The 21,896-nt window shown below is 47.2% G+C and overlaps 1 protein-coding gene and 1 long non-coding RNA gene across 3 annotated transcripts in view; both read left to right on the top strand.

The window, feature by feature from the left end:
* The window catches only part of LHFPL6 (LHFPL tetraspan subfamily member 6), a 38,847-nt gene extending 17,759 nt beyond the window's left edge, over window positions 1-21,088 (top strand). Inside the window, exons 3-5 of one of the 2 annotated variants that reach the window (XR_013837037.1) lie at window positions 13,585-13,683; window positions 18,116-18,662; window positions 18,694-18,709. Coding sequence is in view for 1 of the 2 variants with exons in the window: in XM_079970157.1 (XP_079826283.1) it covers window positions 13,585-13,683; window positions 18,116-18,234 (218 nt within the window). In the remaining variant the exon portion in view is untranslated. Of the gene's footprint in view, window positions 1-13,584; window positions 13,684-18,115 lie in introns of both variants that reach the window. The other variant, XM_079970157.1, reaches the window with a different exon arrangement.
* Window positions 1-21,896, top strand: part of LOC307212788 — a 103,855-nt gene that overhangs the window by 79,676 nt on the left and 2,283 nt on the right. The window lies entirely within an intron of this gene.

The following is a 21,896-nucleotide window of genomic DNA, read 5'->3' as shown; positions in this document are numbered from 1 at the left end:
TCTATCATTTACGCTTTCAGATATATCATTAAGCAGCCATTGTGGCAATTACCTAGGAAGGGTATGCTATAACTGCCTTAAGTTCTTAAATTTCGTTTCCTCCGGTGGTTTCTGTTTGAGCTACAGGCCTGATTTTATGATATCGGGTAAATACTGTCCTTATTTTACCTTGGGGAGAGATTACAGGGGTGCCATGAAAATGTTGCTATGAATTGCTAGGGTTTGCCATTCTTCAAGTTTCTGCCCTCTTCCCCAGACTCTCTAGAACAGCATCCCCACCTTTGAGTCCCTAGATTTCATTAGACTACAGCTCCCATCATCCCTAGTCAGCAAGTTCAGGGATGTTGGAAGTTATAGTCCATTGACATCTCTACTACAGAACAACAAACCCCTGTGTTGCAAACTTAACACAACAAACAATACAAGCAACACGCAGACCAGTATACTAGATAGCACTGTAATTCTTATTGCATAATATACATGATTTAGTAACAAAAACAAAATGTGTGCACTTGTAAATTCTCTAATATATTTGAAATCAATTGAGCACACGTCTGTCAATACTTCTGCGGACTCTCAAAGATTGACAGACGTGTGCTCAATTGATTTCAAATATATTAGAGAATTTACAAGTGCACACATTTTGTTTTTGTTATTAAATCATGTATATTATGCAATAAGAATTACAGTGCTATCTAGTATACTGGTCTGTATTGTTTGTTATTTTAGACACCTCGGCTGCTGAAGCTCATTTTCCACATAGGGCAATTATGTTTTCCTTTATCCCAAAGAACTAACACCCTTTTTGCAGAGTGTTAAGAGTTTTTGCAGAGTTACCGTATTTACCCGAACGTAATGCGCCATCGAATCTAATGCACACCCTGGTTTTTGTGACGTAAGTTGGCAAAAAAGGTGTGCATTACATTCAAATAAACACGGTAGTTAAAAACCAGCCTATAGCAAGTCAGGTGGGGAGAAGCCATCAGCGGTGGACAGAGGGAAGTTCTTGGGCAGTGGTGCTTAGCATGTGACTAGGAATATTGCAAGTATGCAGTGAGTTCCCTGAGAAGCAATGACATATTTCACAATTGTGTGTGTGTGTGTGTGTGTTCTAACGGATGGGTCATGAATGATACATCACTCTGCACGCATGGATTCATCCACTGTGCCTAACTGCTGACAGAGGAGATTCCTATCCTAGCAGAACTCGTATCAGGGGATCAGAATAATCTGCTTCTCCACTGAAGCCAGCCTCAGGCAAGCGTTGCGCATGCATTCTGCCCATATGCTCCCAGCATCAGAGAGCGCTGCTCGGGCGTGCAAGCCATGAGCCAGCCAGAGCTAGATGTTTCTTTGACGGAAGGAAAGCGGTCTGTTGTTCCTCGAAATTCCCTTGTGTGGGGGGATTGCATGGTGGCAATTTTTTTAAAAAATGTACTAGTCGTATACTTTCAGAAATCACGCACATCTGCCCAGGAGTCAGGAAACAGAAATGGCATTCTCCCTGTTTGCGTGATGGGGTTTTATCTGTCTGCTGCACATGATGAATGTATGCAATCAGCTCTACATGACTCTGCCCTTGAGGAGTTCTAGCGCAGAACGCAGTGGCCCGTGTCCTGATGAGAGAGGGCTGGCAGGAGCAAATAAAAGCTGTTACACAACAACGACACGGGCTACCCAGTTTCCAGACATGGCCCAAGGGGCTGCTGTTGATCTATGACAGCCAAAGTGCCTTGGAATCTGGTGCTCTCAAGGAATGTCTTGACTGATTAAAATGTTCCACGAGGCCCTGCTTCAAAGGCTGTCTGCATGTACCAGGGCAGGGTGAAAAGGCAGCCTGTGGACCTCTGGATCTCATTGGGATTCCAACTCCCATCAGCCTCAGTCCGCATTGCCAGTGGTCAGGGATAATGGGAATTGTAGTCCAGCAACATCTGCAAGGCCTAACATTCCTGTCAGGAGCAAGCCAGCAGTAAATAATAATAATAATAATTTATTATTTATACCCCGCTCATCTGGCTGGGTTTCCCCAGCCACTCTGGGCAGCTTTCAACAGAATATTAAAATACAATAATCTATTAAACATTAACAGCTTCCCTAAAGAAGGCTGCCTTCAGATGTCTTCTAAAAGTTTGGTAGCTGTTTTTCTCTTTGACATCTGTTGGGAGGGTGTTCCACAGGGCGGGTGCCACTACCGAGAAGGCCCTCTGCCTGGTTCCCTGTAACTTGGCTTCTCGCAGCGAGGGAACCACCAGAAGGCCCTCGGCGCTGGACCTCAGTGTCCAGGCAGAATGATGGGGGTGGAGATGCTCCTTCAGGTATACTGGACCGAGGCCGTTTAGGGCTTTCAAGGTCAGCACCAACACTTTGAATTGTGCTCGGAAACGTACTGGGAGCCCTTTTCATCCCTCTTCTGGTTCTGGGAAACCAGGGAGGATGGGTGCTTGTTGCAGCAGGAGGGGGAGACACCCGTGTCTCTTCACCAGCCCGACTCGTCTCTGCCTCTTGGCCTCGTTCCTCCCACCGTCCTGCATCAGCTTCTGCCTCTAGACTTCTCTAAGCCCACTCATCCCTGTTACCCCCCTCAGCTTCCGATACCTCTTCCCAGTCTTCTCCCTCTGACTACTCATTGTTGTCCCACCACCATTCCCCGGCCTCTGAGGCTGACACAGCTGGTTCCTCCCACCATTTCTCTGTGTCCAACTTCTCCATGACAGTTCCCCCCCCCCTTGTACTAGGGCATTGTTTCCCGAACTTGGGTCTCCAGCTGTTTTTCAGACTACAATTCCCATCATCCCTGACAACTGATCTTGCTTGCTAGGGATGATGGGAGTTGTAGTCATGCTGATGACACCCAACTCTATCTGTTGATGGATGGCCATCCTGACTTGGCCCCAGACACACTGATCAGATGTTTGGAAGCTGTGGCTGGATGGTTACATGGGAGGCGGTTGAAGTTAAATCCTTCAAAGACAGAGGTCCTTTGGCTGGGTCGGGACGATATGGGATTGGGGGGGCAACTCCCATCTCTCACGGGGGCGCAGTTAGTGCCAGCACTGTCCGTTAAGAGTTTGGGTGTAATCTTCGACACCTCCCTTTCCATGGAGGTGCAGATTGCAGCTATAATGAAGGCGGCATTTTTTCATCTCCCCCAAGCTAAGCAGTTGGCTCCTTACCTCTCTCGCCCTAACCTAGTCACTATGATCCAAGCGACGGTCACCTCCAGACTGGATTATTGTAACTCGCTTTACGTGGGGCTGTGCTTGAGACTGACCCAGAAACTCCAGCGGGTGCAGAATGCCACAGCAAGACTACTTACGGGATCCTCACTGTGGGATCACATTCACCCGGTGCTATACCACCTGCACTGGCTCCTGGTGGAGTACAGGATCAGGTTTAAGGTGCTGGTTTTAACCTTCAAAGCTATACCTATACGGCCTAGGACCCTCGTACCTATGGGACCGCCTCTCCTGGTATGTCCCACGGAGGACCTTACGGTCTTCAAATAAAAACATCTTGGAGATCCTGGGCCACAGGGAGGTTAGGCTGGCCTCAACCAGAGCCAGGGCTTTTTCGGCTGTGGCCCCGATCTGGTGGAAAGCTCTGTCACAAGAGACTTGGGTCCTGAGGGACTTGACATCTTTCCGCAGGGCCTGCAAGACAGAGCTGTTCCACCAGGCCTTTGGCCAGGGCACAGCCTGACTCCCTCCTTTGGCAATCTTCACAGAACTCTACCCCAATGGTTCCCATTAATTTGATTTGAACTGATTTTATAATGAAATGATTTTGGAATGCTGTATTATTTTAGTTGTTAGCCGCTCTGAGCCCAGCTTCAGCTGGGGAGGGCGGGATATAAATAAAATTTTATTTTATTATTATTATTTATGATTAGTCCCAAAACAGCTGGAGATACAAGTTCCAGAAATACTTACTGCCCAAGGATGTTAAGTGGGATCTTCTTTTTAGCAGCCGTAATTTTGTGGAATTGTTTCCTTATGGAGTCCAGTGTTTCAGGATTTCCTTCCCCCCCCCCCCTTTTCTTTTAAAATACTTTTAACGATTTGATTCTGCTGTGAATGTTCTGTTATATTATCAGAGGAGTGTTGGCTTTTTGTCCATTTTCACTGCAGTTGAGATGTATTAATTAACAACTCTTGAATGTAATTTGAGAAGAGCCGGGTATTAAATGTAACCTTTATTACGAATTTAGAGCACTGAACACTCCGCGGTGAATACTCATTATAAGACATCTTTATGAACTATGGTCACTTGGGAAGCAATTATTAGTGTTTGTAGAATCTTTAATCACCACTTTGATATCCACCAAGCAAAGGGTTTTATAGAGTCCTGACATTCATTTTGCAGAAAGAAAAACTCAATTTAATGGTAGCTTTGGTGCCAGTGGGGCTTAAAAAAAATCAATCCAGCAGTTACTGGCACGGCCTTTTATCCTCATATGGAGCTGTTTGCGTTCTTCGCAATCCATGAATGTATATTACTAAATTAATTCCTGCTTCCCTGCTGTTCAGAAATAATTGATTCAATAATAAAGAGTTGTGATCTGATACCTATGGCTGCTTCTAGGCAGAGGATCAGATAGTAGATAGGTCGCTTCTTTCCGCAGACAAGGGATTTTTTCGAAATATATTGTGTGCAGTTCCACGAAAATTTGACGCTTTCCCATCTAGACGTGGCTAGTTTTTTCATGAGACTTAGGGCAATTTGCCTAATAGAACAGTTCTCTTTTGCAGGCTTGCAAAACAGTGGCGTCCAGTGTTATCAATTAAGGAAAGACGTCATAGTTGAACAGGTCACCTCAGATGCACAAACAGGTCTCTTGGGACTAAGGAGAAGGTCCTGATGCTGGGAAATGCATATGGCCTACCTGTTACGATATGGATGCAATGCAGCTGCAAAGTGCTAGCTTGAAAAGTAAACATGTTGGGACTGACCGTGGGAATCAGAGGGCAGTCAATTCACAGTGCGAAGCACCGGAATTAGCTCAGAGTGTAATATGAGCTCTTCTGTTTATTCCTATCCAGGAAGTGTTTGTCTCTTCACTGCTGGAGCTTGAAGAGAGCAGTCATGTTTTTTGTAACGCTGCAAAGACAGAAATAAAGGTAAAGGTAAAGGTAAAGGTACCCCTGCCCATACGGGCCAGTCTTGACAGACTCTGGGGTTGTGCGCCCATCTCACTTAAGAGGCCAGGGGCCAGCGCTGTCCGGAGACACTTCCGGGTCACGTGGCCAGCGTGACATCGCTGCTCTGGCGAGCCAGAGCCGCACACGGAAACGCCGTTTACCTTCCCGCTGGTAAGCGGTCCCTATTTATCTACTTGCACCCGGAGGTGCTTTCGAACTGCTAGGTTGGCAGGCGCTGGGACCGAGCAGCGGGAGCGCACCCCGCCGCAGGGATTCGAACCGCCGACCTTTCGATCGGCAAGCCCTAGGCGCTGAGGCTTTAACCCACAGCGCCACCTGCGTCCCTAAAAGACAGAAATAAAGGCATGTAAATACGTTTCTGTCTATCTCTTTCCCCTGCCCGGGGGGCAGGAAAGAGGGGTGTGTTCTTCTCACGTTTGAGAAGAATCGCCGATCGAGACCTTGCCTGCACCTGCTGGGGAATGCAGCCAGGGAGGTCAACAGGGAATCAAGCCGGGTGCCTAGGATTGTTGCCAGTTCCTCTGATAAAGGGCTTGATATCCCAACACTACCATGGGCATAGCCATGATTTTTGTTAGGGGGGGGGGCAGAACCTCAGTTGCTATGGATTTTTATGGATTTTTTTGGGGGGGGCAGCTGCCCCTCCCTGCCCTGCCTTGGCTCCAACCATGTGGCCTATGATGCTGACCAATCAGACTTGGGCTGTAAGGAAGCCAAGATGGCAGGGCTAGTTAAAGAGATTTCACCATTGGATTGCAGAGTTTCATATTTATTTATTCAGCGGACTAGTTAGTGCGCTTATATATCCCGTTTTATAGCCCCAAGAAGCTCACAAAGTGGCTTTTAGGATTCTCAGAATGAAATCACATCCCAATCTTCAGTACAGGAAAACCAGTTACATGGGGCGCATCCAGGCTGATTTGATTTAAAACAAATCACGATTTAAATCACTAGTCAGTAAGACTTGATTTAGATAATTATTTGTTTTACAGAAAGACCCATTCTTGCTGGTATAATCTTAATATTTACAACCAGATGGAGGTTTCATTTTTGGAATATTAAATTTTCAGAGTAGTTTTTACAGTTATATAAAAAATGGCTGATTTGGTTATACTATTAGAAATGCATTGGCAGATAATTGTGAAATTGTTGTGAGGTTTAATAAGTTAACTATATTTTGATAACTTTTCTGCTGTACTTTATTGGAAGGAGAAAAATAATCATTTCATTAATAACAATTTATTTAACTAAAACAATAACATTACAGCATATGTATCCATGTTTGTTAACTGATATAGTTATACGATTTATTTATTTTTTAAAAAAACACCTTAGAGTGAGTTTTAGGTAAAGGTAAAGGGACCCCTGACCATTAGGTCCAGTCGTGACCGACTCTGGGGTTGCGGCGCTCATCTCGCTTTATTGGCCGAGGAAGCCGGCGTACAGCTTCCGGGTCATGTGGCCAGCATGACAAAGCCGCTTCTGGCGAACCAGAGCAGCGCATGGAAACGTCGTTTACCTTCCCGCCGGAGCGGTACCTATTTATCTACTTTCACTTTGACGTGCTTTTGAACTGCTAGGTTGGCAGGAGCAGGGACCGAGCAACGGGAGCTCACCCCGTCGCGGGGATTCGAACTGCCAACCTTCTGATCAGCAAGTCCTAGGCTCTGTGGTTTAACCCACAGCGCCACCCGCGTCCCTTTGACTGAGTTTTAGCACACATGAAAAACTTAAAAAAAATCCTTATTTCCTGATGAATAGCCTTTGGACTATTGTTGTAACTTAAATAGAAAACTATCTTTTAGAAATATTTTTCCTCCGAAAGCATTTTATTTTTAAAACCCAATTTAAATCAAATAAATCCAATTATATATATATATATATTTGTCATTGGTTTTTATCCACCATGGGCACATCCAAGTTAGTCGTCCCACTCACTCAAGGACCTCTTTGTGTGCAATGAAACATCACCCCTCTCTCTCTCCTCCCCACCCAAATATGTTCTGGGAGTTTCCCCCAACCCAGTAAAGCAGATTTTTTATTTATTTATAATTACCGGTATTTATTAGATTTTACTATAAAAAACACACAAAATCCTGTAATTGACACAAATCAACCCTCCCAAAAATATAACATAGAATCAGAGTTGGAAGGCACCCCAAAGATCATCTTGCTCCTCATGATTGATTGATTGATTGATTGGTTAATTATACTTTTATTTCTACCCTGCCCATCTGGCTAGGCTGCCCCAGCCACTCTGGGCGGCTTCCAACACACACACAAAATACAGTGGCACCTCGGGTTACATACGCTTCAGGTTACATACGCTTCAGGTTACAGACTCCGCTAACCCAGAAATAGTGCTTCAGGATAAGAACAGAAATCGGGCTCTGGCGGCACGGCAGCAACAGGAGGCCCCATTAGCTAAAGTGGTGCTTCAGGTTAAGAACAGTTTCAGGTTAAGAACGGAAAGAATTAAGTACTTAACCCGAGGTACCACTGTAATAATAAAACATCAAGTATTAATAGTAACAATCAGATCCTGTATAAAAAGTCACAATAACTTTAAAATAACTTATACCAAGTAAAGCAATATGCAATAATCTATTAAAGGTAAAGGTAAAGGTACCCCTGCCCCTAGGGGCCAGTCTTGACAGACTCTGGGGTTGTGCGCCCATCTCACTTAAGAGGCCAGGGGCCAGCGCTGTCCGGAGACACTTCCGGGTCACGTGGCCAGCGTGACATCGCTGCTCTGGCGAGCCAGAGCCGCACACGGAAACGCCGTTTACCTTCCCGCTGGTAAGCGGTCCCTATTTATCTACTTGCACCCGGAGGTGCTTTCGAACTGCTAGGTTGGCAGGCGCTGGGACTGAGCAGCGGGAGCGCACCCCGCCGCAGGGATTCGAACCGCCGACCTTTCGATTGGCAAGTCCTAGGCGCTGAGGCTTTAACCCACAGCGCCACCTGCGTCCCATAATAATCTATTAGAATCCAATAATAAACACTAAAATTAAACATCAGCAAGTCATAATTAAATAAATAATTTTTAAAGCAGAGGTTGGGTGGTCATCTGCGAGGGATTCCTTAGCTGTGATCCCTGCATTGCAGGGACGCAAGGATGTTTGTTGTTTAGTCATTTAGTCGTGTCCAACTCTTCTTGACCCCATGGACCAGAGCACGCCAGGCACTCCTGTCTTCTACTGCCTCCTGCACTTTGGTCAAACTCATGCTGGTAGCTTCGAGAACACTGTCCAACCATCTCGTCCTCTGTCGTCCCCTTCTCCTTGTGCCCTCCATCTTTCCCAACATCAGGGTCTTTTCCAGGGAGTCTTCTCTTCTCATGAGGTGGCCAAAGTATTGGAGCCTCAGCTTCACGATCTGTCCTTCTAGTGAGCACTCAGGGCTGATTTCCTTCAGAATGGATAGGTTTGATCTTCTTGCAGTCCATGGGACTCTCAAGAGTCTCCTCCAGCACCAGAATTCAAAAGCATCAATTCTTCGGCGATCAGGCTTCTTGATGGTCCAGCTCTCACTTCCATCCATACTGGGAAAACCATAATAATAATAATAATAAATAATAATAAATTTTATTTATATCCCGCCCTCCCCAGCCGAAGCCGGGCTCAGGGCGGCTAACAACATTAAAACAGTGTGACATTATAAAACATTATAAAAATGAATTAAAATCAAAATTGATGGCAACCATAAACTAAAGCTTTGTAAAGATTGCCAGAGGAGGGGGTCAGGCTGCGCCCTGACCAAATGCCAGGTGGAACAGCTCTGTCTTGCAGGCCCTGCGGAAAGATGTCAAGTCCTGCAGGGCCCTTGTCTCTTGTGACAGAGCGTTCCACCAGGTTGGAGCCGCAGCCGAAAAAGCCCTGGCTCTAGTTGAGGCCAGCCTAACCTCTCTGAGGCCTGGGACCCTCAAGGTGTTTTTATTTGAAGATCGTAAGTTCCTCTGTGGGGCATACCAGGAGAGGCGGTCCTGTAGGTACGAGGGCCCTAGGCCGTATAGGGCTTTGAAGGTTAAAACCAGCACCTTAAACCTGATCCTGCACTCCACCGGGAGCCAGTGCAGCTGGTATAGCACCGGATGAATGTGATCTCTAAGCGAGGACCCCGTAAGGAGTCTCGCTGCGGCATTCTGCACCCGCTGGAGTTTCTGGGTCAGTCTCAAGGGCAGCCCCACGTAGAGCGAGTTACAATAATCCAGTCTGGAGGTGACCGTCGCGTGGATCACAGTGGCTAGGTCAGGGCGAGAGAGGTAAGGAGCCAACTGCTTAGCTTGGCGGAGATGAAAAAATGCCGCCTTTGTTGTAGCTGCAATCTGCGCCTCCATGGAGAGGGAGGTATCGAAGATTACACCCAAACTCTTAACGGACGGTGCTGGCACTAATTGCACCCCCGCAAGAGATGGGAGTTGCCCCCTCAGTCCCATGTCGTCCCGTCCCAGCCAGAGGACCTCTGTCTTCGAAGGATTTAACTTCAGCCGGCTCCCACGTAACCATCCAGCCACAGCCTCCAAGCATCTGATCAGTGTGTCTGGGGCCGAGTCCGGGTGGCCGTCCATCAACAAATAGAGTTGGGTGTCATCAGCATACTGATGGCAGCCCAGCCCAAAACTCCGGACAAGCTGGGCGAGGGGGCGCATAAAGATGTTAAAAAGCATCGGGGAGAGTATTGCACCCTGAGGCACACCACACACCAAGGAGTGGCGGGATGACAATTCCCCCCCAAGCGCCACCCTCTGTCCCCGACCAGAGAGAAACGAGCGCAGCCATTGAAGGACTGTGCCCTGGATCCCCACGTCGGCAAGGCGGTGGTCCAGGAGTTCGTGATCGACCATGTCGAAGGCTGCTGACAGGTCTAGAAGAATCAGCAGCCCCGACCCGCCTCGATCCAGCTGCCTGCGGAGATCATCTGTTAGGGCGACCAGAGCCGTCTCGGTCCCATGACCAGCGCGGAAGCCGGACTGGAATGGATCCAGAGCTGATGTTTCATCCAGAAACCTACCAAGCTGTTCAGCAACCGCTCTCTCAATCACCTTACCCAGGAATGGAAGATTCGAAACCGGGCGGTAATTGGATAGATCTAAGGGATCTAATGATGTTTTCTTTAAGAGCGGGCGCACCACTGCCTCCTTCAGTTCCCCTGGGAATGTCCCGGTGCCAAGGGACAGATTGATGATATCCCCCAGGGGGGTCCGCACCTCTTCTGGACACGCTCTAATCAGCCAGGACGGGTACGGGTCGAGAGGACAGGTGGTGGGCTTTCCAGCTCGGAGGAATCTGTCTACATCAGCTGGGGATATCCAGTCAAAGTGGTCCAATACTGAACCCGAGGACAGTCAAGGGGCCTCCAGTTCCTTTATTGTATCCAAATTGGCAGGGAGGTCATGGCGGAGCAACAAGACCTTCTCCGCAAAAAAGCTCGCAAATGCCTCACAGCTGTGTGTCAAATTGTTATTTAAATTTGGCTGTCCTTCGAGGGACGTTAAAGACCGAATTATACTAAATAATTGTGCCGGGCGAGAGCTAGCGGATGCAATGGAGGCCGAGAAGTAGGACTTTTTAGCGGCCTTCACTGCCATCTCATAGGTTTTCATAAAAACCCTATAAGATGTTCTTGAGGCTCCGTCACGGGCACCCCGCCATACTCGCTCTAGCCGTCTGAGGTCCCGCTTCATTTTCCGGAGCTCCTCGGTAAACCAGGGAGCCCGGTTTCTGCGGGGTCGCAGAGGGCGCTTAGGTGCGATCTCATTGATGGCTGCCAGGAGCTGGGTATTCCAGGCCTCAACAAGCTCAGTCAATGAGTCGCCAGGGGGAGAAAGGTCCCGCAAGGCTTGACGGAATCTATCAGGGTCCATCAGCCTCTGCGGGCGAGCCCAAATTGGCTCGCCACCCAAGCAGGGTGGGGGTGGAACGTCAATCCTGGCTTTCAGAGCATAGTGATCAGACCATGGCACCTTCATCGAAGGAAACATGATCACATCTATACCGACGCCAAAGATCAAATCCAGCGTGTGGCCTGCTTGATGTGTGGGGCCCGAAACAAACTGGTAGAGCCCTAGTGTCGCCATGGAAGACACCAGGTCCAGAGCCTGTGAGGAGGGAGTGGCATCAGCATGGATGTTGAAGTCCCCCAATACCAATAGGTTAGGGAACTCCAAGGCCCAGCCGGCCACCGCCTCCAGCAGGCCTGACAGGGTGGCTGCTGGTGCGCTAGGTGGCCGGTACACCAGCCAGACAGCCAAGCTCACCTCGGAGCCCCATACTAGGCCAACACATTCAATGCCGGGGATCGATGGCGATGGTAGAGCCCTGAAAGAACAATCTTCCCAGATTAATAACGCCACCCCTCTCCCCCCGGCCCACAGTCCGCGACTGGTGAAGGACGGAGAAACCCGGGGGCGCCATCTCTCGTAGGGTAACAGTATCCCCTTCGCGCACCCAGGTCTCAGTCACACATGCCAGGTCAACCCCCTGCGAGGTGAAGAAATCTCGCAGGGTGGCGGTTTTGTTGCCTATAGACCTGGCATTGCACAACACCAGTGACGGAGGTGAGTAATCCTTGCTCACCCTACCCTCGTCTCTCGGGATGGGGCGCAGATTGGAAGGGGTACGAGCATATCCGTATCTCGATCCCCTTCGCCTATGACATCTGCCCCCACCGCCATACCTCCCTCGCCCCTCCACAGTAGGGCTTTAACCATGGCTTTAACTATACGGACCTTTGTCGGCAAGGTCATGTCTCTGCTTTTTAAGATGCTATCTAGGTTTGTCATTGCTTTTCACCCAAGAAGCAGACGTCTTTTAATTTCGTGACTGCTGTCACCATCTGCAGTGATCATGGAGCCCAAGAAAGTAAAATCTCTCTCTGCCTCTCATGCAAGGATAGGAGAGGGACGGGAAGTCCCGTTGCGCAAACGGAAGTCCTTGTGCGAAGAGGATGACTTGGTTGGGTGCGACCCGTGGTCTCCACAGGGACCTAGGATTATTCAGGCAGCATTTCTGCCCTTTCTGCTGTCCTTAGTTGGAAGACAATATTCTGAATCTCAGAAGCCAGAACAGCAAGAGGGATCGCTGCGCAGTGAAAGCAGCAATCCCTCTTGCTGTTCTGGCTTCTGGGATAGCTGCGCAGCCTGCATTCGCTCCATAAGACGCACACACATTTCCCCTTACTTTTTAGGAGGGAAAAAGTGAGTCTTATAGAGCAAAAAATACGGTATCTTGCAAATTTGCTTGGAAGCCTAAGAGCTTGGGGGGGGGGGGATATTCCTAGAACTGCCAGATTTTTAAAGGTCATTCCTTATGCGCAACCATCTCCAGTGAGGAATTGTGCATGGAATTCTCATCAAAGTGGGATGCATATGTTTTTTTTCCTCATTTTAAGCTTACACCTTGAAAACCCATCCAAGCAGTCTACCTTCCTTGGCCCCTCAATAAGGGACCATTGTTGTAACGCAGCTTGCTTTTTAAGCAAATGCCCGGCACAGTGTTAAGCATTCGTATGTGAGGCACACACTTGAGAATAGATCCCTGCTGAAAACAGTGAAGCTCAGTTCCGAGTAAACATGCATCGCTTTGAGTGACACATGCCAAGTTTTTGCTTATTTTAATTCTAAATGTGTGCCTTTACCTTCCAGATCTTGCTTGGTTAAGCTAAAAATGAAATTCCAATAACACTTCCCTCCTCCGAAGCGGACTTTAGGAACGCCCTCAGGGATTTTTGTGTTTCTTGCCTTTGTTTTATTCCCAGCAAAATGTGTGCTTGGTGTTTTCCAGTCTGTTCCTGTGTGATTTATGAGCCTTTCATGAGCAGACATCCACCAGCTTGTAAATAATTGCACTGACAAGGAAGGCCAGTCTGGTAAACAGATTATTCCTAATTGTGCAGGGAGAGAGTCAGGAATCCTACTCTCACATCCAGAAGCATACCTCATTCCTCATGTTTTTCCAAAGCCCTGGCTGAAGACTTAAAGGGCAAGCCACGTCATAGTTGTGCGAGCGGAGTATAAATAATATATGTATGCATTGAGTCAGAAAAGAATCTACATCTGCAAGTGAACTGGCCAAAAAATGAATTGGTACTCTTCCAGGCTGGTTGAACATTATTGCCACAGACTGAAAAAAGCTATTGTTTTGGCACAACATACCCTAGTATACTTAATACATGATACTCTGGGCAACATTTACTGCCCTGGGAACCTCTAGAGTTGTAAATACAATAGATAATAATTAGAATAATTTGTAACAGAAGCTCCACCTGGCTTCTTCAAAGTTGAGCAGCTAACAAGGTATCCACTCAGCTTGCTGTTTATGAAAAATCAGCCTTTTAAAGGCTTAACTTCCCTGATTCGCAATTCTCTGAAGACCTGTTACTTCCTTCTCCCTGATCTCCATTTTTTTTTTTTTGTCTGCAGGCTTGTTAATTGGCTCTGGCTGTGCTCTTTATCCTCTGGGCTGGGACAGTGAAGAAGTCCGGCAGACCTGTGGTTACCTTTCCAACCAGTTTGAGCTGGGTAAGTAAGTGGCTGCCAATGGAGCAGGTTTAAATAAAGTTAACGGTTTTGACTGAGTCTGCTGAAGTATTTTGCATGATCAGCTTAAGCCTTTCTGCCGCCCTGACCTCTGAAATTCCGCCGCCACCAAAGCTAGGACAGTTGCCACCATAGCTGTCAACCGTCCCTTATTTGGCGGGAAAGTCCCTTATCCCAGCGCCGTGTCCCGCTGCTGTCCCGGATTGATGATGTCCCTTAAATTTCCCGGGTTTCAAAGGAAGCAACTCCTCTCCCTCCCTCCCTGCCGGCCAGGGAAGAGGGAGGCTCCAACTCTGTTGCTTGGCTGCCCGGCCCGGCCCCCTCCAGCCTCCTGTCACCAGCCTCGGCCCCCGGGAGCCCCTCCCCACCGGGACTGAGGAGGCTTGAGAGGAGAGCGAGGGCAACCATAGAGAAAGCAGTTCAGAGAGAGGAGGAGGAGGCAGGTGTTCCAAGGGCTAACCATAGAGGGGGAAAGCGGAGGAAGGACCGCAAGTGCTTCTCCCATGGAGCTGGCAGAAATGACTGGCAGAATCCGAGACCTGGGAGAAGAAGCAGTGGAGGAGGATTGGAAGAAATTTAAGGACTATTTACAAAGACACTGTAAACTATATGAATGTTAAGAAGGATGTGAGATTTGAAAACAACAGGGCACCATAAAGTTAGTCAAAAAGAGTATGAGAATGAGTGGATTCTATGAGAATAATAAATTTTGAACAAATAATATGTTAAAATTAGGTATTTAAGACTTAGATTGTATTCAAAGTTAGGGACAAATTATTGAAAATGTGTATAATAAGAATGGAAATAAGGTGACAAATTGCTGATTAAAGTTTTATTAAATATGGAATGCAGGAGCGGAAGATGTGAGGAAGTCCAAAGATGAAGAAAAGTTGGTTATTATATGATGCTAATTATTATGTTTGTTCTTGTTATTTGTATATGTCGTTTTTTTTTTGTTTTTTTTGTATTTTAAAGAAAAAACCCTTAATAAAAAAAATCCATAGATTTGTAGTGGTAGACTAGCATAGATGGTCTGATCTGCGGGTTTACTTCGGGTACTATTCCCCTCCCTCCTCCCGCCCCGCCTTATGGAACTGAGAGCTGCAGATGGAGCACGAGAGAAAAGATACAGAACTGCAGCAGCATTTTCGTAGCTTGGACTTCGTTTTGTGTGAAATGTGGTTGCTGCTTGTAGTTATTTAATTGCAGTGTTTCATCAGCTGGTGTCTTGAGCAGCAACCTCTGGAAACGAAGGGCTAAAAACTGGCGCTGCTCTCCCAGATTATCTGGTGTCTCTTCGTATTTCAGCTGGTTGACTAAAAACCATTATTTTGGCTGCTGGTCCCTTATTTTCAAATCTGTAAGTTGACAGCTATGGTTGCCACCAGCCCTCCTGTTACAGAGTAAAAGGTCTGCCTGCTATCTACTCTTGAGAACCTGCCAGGATTTTATTGTATTTGATTTGTGGTATGGTACCTGTCTCCTCCCACTAGTAGCTTGGGAGGTCTACAGGAACACCATAAGGCTGCAGATGGGTGATTTGGGATTGTAGTACAGTGGTACCTCGGGTTAAGAACTTAATTCATTCCGGAGATCCGTTCTTAACCTGAAACTGTTCTAAACCTGAGGTTCGCTTTTGCTAATGGGGCCTCCTGCGCCACCGGCACACAATTTCTGTTCTCATCTTGAGGTAAAGTTCTGAACCCGAGGTACTACTTCTGGGTTAGCGCAGTTCTTAACCTGAAACTGTTCTAAACCTGAGGTTCGCTTTTGCTAATGGGGCCTCCTGCGCCACCGGCACACAATTTCTGTTCTCATCTTGAGGTAAAGTTCTGAACCCGAGGTACTACTTCTGGGTTAGCGCAGTTCTTAACCTGAAACTGTTCTAAACCTGAGGTTCGCTTTTGCTAATGGGGCCTCCTGTGCCACCGGCACACAATTTCTGTTCTCATCCTGAGGTAAAGTTCTGAACCCGAGGTACTACTTCTGGGTTAGCGCAGTTTGTAACCTGAAGTGTTTGTAACCCGAGGTGTTTGTAACCTGAGGTACTGCTGTATACAGTGGACACTCGGGTTGCGGACATGATCCGTGCAGGATGCACGTTCGCAACCCACAGCGTTCGAAACCTGCATCTGGGCATCTGCGCACGCATGGGTTGCGATTCGGCGCTTCTGTTCAAGCGCAAAGCACGATCGCCGAAACCCGGAAGTAACCCGTTCTGGTACTTCTGGGTTTCAGCAGTCCGCAACCCCAAAAAAACGCAACCTGAAGCAGCTGTAACCCGAGGTATAGCATGTCTCCCAGTTGTCATCATGAGGCATGCGCAAAGTGCTTGGGAAAGAGGTGGAGAGGGATCTGCCTGCTGCTTTGTATCCAGGGACCTGATGCTTCCATCTGCTTCAGAGTGGGCCGTTTGTGTCACTTAAACTCTCGAGCTCATGAATTGGAGTCATGGTGGCTCTCCCCTTGTTGCTCTCCCAAGTGCTGCAGAGCAACAGAGGGTGGCTGAAGCCTGCCCAGTTGAATGAATAAGCAATCCAGTAGCAGAGAGTTGCCTGGACGCAATGTGCCCAAAGGGGTTTGGGGGGACAGGTGAGCTAATGAGCAACTGGGATCTCTTATCTGGAGATCCTAAGCAAACACTACTGGGCCAGAAGTACCGTATTTTTCTGTGTATAATATGCCCCCATGTAGAAGACGACCCCTATTTTTTGGGACTGCAAAAAAAAAAAAATTAGGGGGAAATTGCCCAAAGTTGTTGAGCTTTTTTCTTTTTTGGGGGGTGTGAGATTGCCCAGAGTTGTTGAGAGTCAGTGTGGTGTAGTGGTTAAGAGCAGCGGACTTGTATTCTAGTGAACCGGGTTTGCTTCCCTGTTCCTCCACATGCAGCTGCTGGGTGACCTTGGGCTAGTCACACTTCTTTGAATTCTCTCAGCCTCACTCACCTCACAGAGTGTTTGTTGTGGGGGAGGAAGGGAAGGAGATTGTTAGCTGCTTTGAGACTCCTTAAAGGTAAAGGGACCCCTGACCGTTAGGTCCAGTCACCAACGACTCTGGGGTTGCGGTGCTCATCTCGCTTTACTGGCCAAGGGAGCTGGCGTACAGCTTCCGGGTCATGTGGCCAGCATGACTAAGCCGCTTATGGCGAACCAGAGCAGTGCACGGAAACACCATTTACCTTCCCGCCAGAGCGGTACCTATTTATCTACTTGCACTTTGACGTGATTTCGAACTGCTAGGTTGGCAGGAGCAGGGACCGAGCAACGGGAGCTCACCCCATCGTGGGGATTCGAACCGCCGACCTTCTGATCGGCAAGCCCTAGTCTCTGTGGTTTAACCCACAGTGCCACCCGTGTCCCATTTCAGACTTCTTAGGGTAGTGATAAAGTGGGATATCAAATCCAAACTCTTCTTCTTCTTCTTTTGGGGGGTGGTCACCTACCCCAATTGCTTGACCTTCCCACTCGACACAACCACAGCCAGTTGCATGCACACCTCCCCACTGCCGTAAATCAACCACCCAACTGCCGCTGCCAATTGTCAGCAGGCCTTGCCGCAGCAACCAATCGCCGCTGATAAATCTCCTGCTGGCTGCTGCCACCAATCACCCTCTGCTTTCCGTGTATAAGACGACATGCAATTTTTGCCTATTATTTCTACGGAATAAAGTACAGGTAAAGGGACCCCTGACCATTAGGTCCAGTCGTGACCGACTCTGGGGTTGCGGCACTCATCTCGCTTTATTGGCCGAGGGAACCGGCGTACAGCTTCCGGGTCATGTGGCCAGCATGACTAAGCCGCTTCTGGCGAACCAGAGCAGCGCACGGAAACACCGTTTACCTTCCCGCCGGAGTGGTACCTATTAATCTACTTGCACTTTGACGTGCTTTCGAACTGCTAGGTTGGCAGGAGCAGGGACCGAACAACGGGAGCCCACCCCGTCGCGGGGATTCGAATCGTCGACCTTCTGATCAGCAAGTCCTAAGCTCTGTGGTTTAACCCACAGTGCCACCCGCATCCCTATTTCTAAGGAATACATAGCGTCTTTTTCCTAAAACTAGCATTCACCATCTGGCGATTCAAGCCTTTGGGTCATCCCTAGTGACAAGACACCAGCTTGTACACAATGCAGACATTGCAGCCCAAGCGAGACACCCAAGTCCCCCACACTGAAATGGGAAGTTACGCATAATTCTCCATCTTGACGTTATTGGGATAGAAAAGTCCTGTTTTAATATTCGCGCACCCAAAATAATGACATGCCTCGTAACAGAAATGCACCTCTTTATTTGTTCTTTGCAGGGTTTCCTTGAATTAATTGCAGTTTGCATTTTTAATTTAAAAGGAGCAGGGGAGAAAAATAATAATGGTGGAACCCATCTAATATTGTCCTTTGTCTTTTGTTTACCTGTAGGCACCTGTGAAATTGGCTGGGCTTACTATTGTACTGGAGGAGGAGCCGCTGCTGCGATGTTGATCTGCACTTGGCTGGCTTGCTTCTCAGGCAAGAAGCAGAAACAGTACCCTTACTGAGACCAGAAAGACGCAGCACAAAGAGAACCAGTTGAGGGATTTGGAGTGGGGGGGTGGGGGAGAGAGAGGGGAAAATAAATGTGCATGTAAGCAATATGTTCTTCACTGTAGCCAGATCAGTATGAACAAGAGTCAATGACGTTTGACACTGAATGAACAGTGGGGTTCTCTGTAACTTAGGGGTATAAACCAGGAATTTCATAGAGCTTATGCTCTTAACCACTTTATTCCTAGCCTATTGTGGTGTAGTAGAAAATGCAGGAAGCATTCACTTTCTTGTGTGTAGGGAGGAGGAAATTAAGGGTTTTTAAGCAGTGCTTCAGTTGAAAGGGTTGAAAAAAACTACATGCTGGAAGACAAGGATGTAGCCTTATAAAATATTATTTAACATGACAGGGGATTGGACATAAAGGGGGCATTCCTTCACGGTTTTGTTACTCTCACGGTGTGAGTAACCAGATTTCTCTGACGTGATCAGCCACGTCGGCTCACAGCTAGAGCACCTGCCTTGTGTGTGTGTGGATGGCATCTATTTTGAGGCCTTAAAAGTATTAGCCAATCTGATGCAGAGTTTTAATTTTGTGAACTTAACTATGAAACTTGTTACGTGACTCCTGTAAAGCACATCTGCCTACTTTTGCACAGACACTTTTTCCTTCACACGGCACCTAACTGCAGATTATGTGGAGATTTTTTTTCACAATGTACCAGACTCCAGCCAATTGGACTCATTTGCCTGTCTGCGTACCACTAAGCAGTTTGTAGTAGTAGCTCACTGCGGAAGGCTCTGATACTCAGGCAAAGCAGCCAAGGGGTTTTCTTCGTTATTAAAAAAAAAAAAAAAAAAAGCATCAAGTCATTTCTCTCCTTTCACAAATGCACATGCTAACTCGCTCCTTTACTTTCACATAACCTGCAGAAATATGGCCAAAGTACACATTGCATATGTTTTTACAGGTATTTGTGTGTACAGTCAAACCTCTTCTTACATCCGCCTCTGCTCACGTCCATTTTGTGCAACGTCCGCGGCAAACCCGGAACTAACCGGCAGGTTTGCTGCCGTTTGCGCATGCGCAGAAGCGGGCAGTCGCCACCCGTGCACAACGGCGCCTCTCCCAGCGACCCGTTTCGACTTCCAGACGGGCCTCAGGAACATAGCTGTCAACCGTCCCTTATTTGACGGGAAACTCCCTTATCCCAGCGCCATGTCCTGCTGCTGTTCCTTATTGATGATGTCCCTTAAATTTCCCGGGTTTCCCAGCCAGGGAGGAGGGAGGCTCCAACTGTGTTGCTTGGCTGCGTTGCTCACCCAATAAGGAGTCTAAGAATGACTGGGGGGGGTGGAGCTTGCATGCCTTGTGCCAATCAAATCGTCCACGTTGCCTGGGCTTCAGCGCTTCCCAGCGGAGAGGTGTTGGTGGTTTTCCTTGCTGCATCCCCTTTGTCGGGTTGCTGCGCTGTGGGAACCACCGCTTGAGGCTTCGCTTGGCTGCTGGCTGGGCTTTCTGCCTTTGGCTCGGAGGGGCTCAGAAGTCGAACATACCTGTGCCCTGAAAATCCCTTATTTTGGCTGCTGATCCCTTATTTTCGAGACTGCTGGTCCCTTATTTTCAAATCTGTAAGTTGACAGCTATGCTCAGGAACGGATTATGGTCGTGAGTAGAGTCTTTTTTGGCACGGCGGTGGGGAGAATTGAGCATAGTTCCATCCCACCATCACAATTCCACGATGCAAAAAAGGGGCGTTACTCTATTGCAGACATTTTGTAAAGTGTACATTTGGCGTGCACGTTCTTCTCACACAGTATCACACCTATGCAACATAGGTTTCTCTTCATTCACAGATGGAAATGCTCACAGATTGCCTGTTCAGCTCCCTCTTCCTCCATGTTAATTCATGCACACATACCTCAAAGCACAGCACATATACACCCACAGACCCCATTTATATACACTTCCTCTTCAGGCATGCTTTTTTACGCTCTCGTCTTCTTGATTCATTGCATCCACTCCACAGAGAAGCAACGAAGACCAGCATGTCCTCTCCTGCTTCTTGTTTCCTTCTTTCGCTGCACAGCTTCAGATGTTCATCAAAAGTAGCAACAAAGGAAATGCAAGCGACTTGCTTCCGCTCTGGTAGTTTTCATGTGAAAGGGAGATGCGGGCATCGCCTGCTGCAAGGTCTTCATTCTCCTTGGCACAGAGAGTGCGGCTCGATGTCGCACAAGACCAAGAAATAGCAACAGAGGACAAATCCTTCTTTGTTTACTTGGATAGTTTTGTTTCGAGACCACTACTTTCATTACTGCTTTGGGCGATGAGCCGCTTGCAGAAAATCACTGTGGAGCAGAGCAATTGCGATTAATAATCCTTGCACTTCTCTTTTGTTTTGCTCTGCTCTAGATCATACAAATTTCAGTATTATACCACGTTTTAAACTAAAACAAAAACCCTAATGGACTAAAGGGCCATTTTTTCCAGTATTTTATATAATCTGTGTACACGTGTTCTCATGTTTTATTAATGGCCTTTTCAGACCTATATACATTTTATTAACCTCAATGTTTTTCCAAGTTTCTTACCAAAATGCAATATTTTACTCAGCGTATGTAGCCTTTTAGATAGGGACGTTCTATGAAGGGCAGGAAAGAGACAGTTCTGTCCAGTGAGAATTGTGGGTGTGGCACAGTAGAATATTATGACAAACATCTTCCAACTTTTGTTACTAATAGCTAGGTACTTATTGACGTATTGTGCTGTATTGTTTATTTTAATATTCATCTTTGTAATATAATATGAAATGTACGATATTGTTTGTATTTTAGAATCTGTAAATAAATGTCTTCTCTATGATACTTCAGCCGTCTGGTTGAGTTTCCCTCCCTCCTTTATTTTTTTATTATTACTTACTAAATTTATACACTCCTCTTCATCTATCTTTCATAGCTGTGGCTTTACAGGATGAGTGTAAATGTCAGCCTGTACCTTGAAAGTAGGATATCCATTTGCAAAGGCTGCCAAACCAAATGGGGTAGGACTGACATTGAATAACATTCATTTTCTGGAAAAGTGATGTGTTCGAAGAACTCCCACAAGGCCCCATACATGATAGGTTTGCCATCTTCATGCTGATCTGCAGCTGCCTGAAAGCCTGACAGCAAAGGAGAGGATGCATCCTGCTCAAGGACCTCTCCTTCAAGACTTGTGCAGTGGTACCTCGGGTTACAAACGCTTCAGGTTACAGACTCCACTAACCCAGAAATAGTACCTCGGGTGCGAACAGGATGAGAACAGAAATTGTGTGACGGTGGCAGCAGGAGGCCCCATTAGCTAAAGTGGTTAAGAACAGTTTCAGGTTAAGAATGGACCTCCAAAACGAATTAAGTTCTTAACCTGAGGTACCACTGTATTCCTGTCAATGGTGACGTCAACCTTGAGCCGGGGGGTCTCTCCATTAATAATAATAATAATAATAATAATAATAATAATAATAATAGTAGTAGTAATAATTTATTATTTGTACCCCGCCCATCTGGCTGGGTCCCCCTAGCCACTCTGGGCAGCTTCCAACAAAACACTAAAATACCATAACCTATTAAACATTAAAAGCTTCCCTAAACAGGGCTGCCTTTAGATGTCTTCTCAAAGTTTGGTAGTTATTTT

This window comes from Podarcis cretensis (assembly GCF_951804945.1).
Source record: "Podarcis cretensis genome assembly, chromosome: 3".
NCBI classification, from domain to species: Eukaryota; Metazoa; Chordata; class Lepidosauria; order Squamata; family Lacertidae; genus Podarcis; species Podarcis cretensis.
This window is presented reverse-complemented; position numbering and strand designations above follow the sequence as displayed.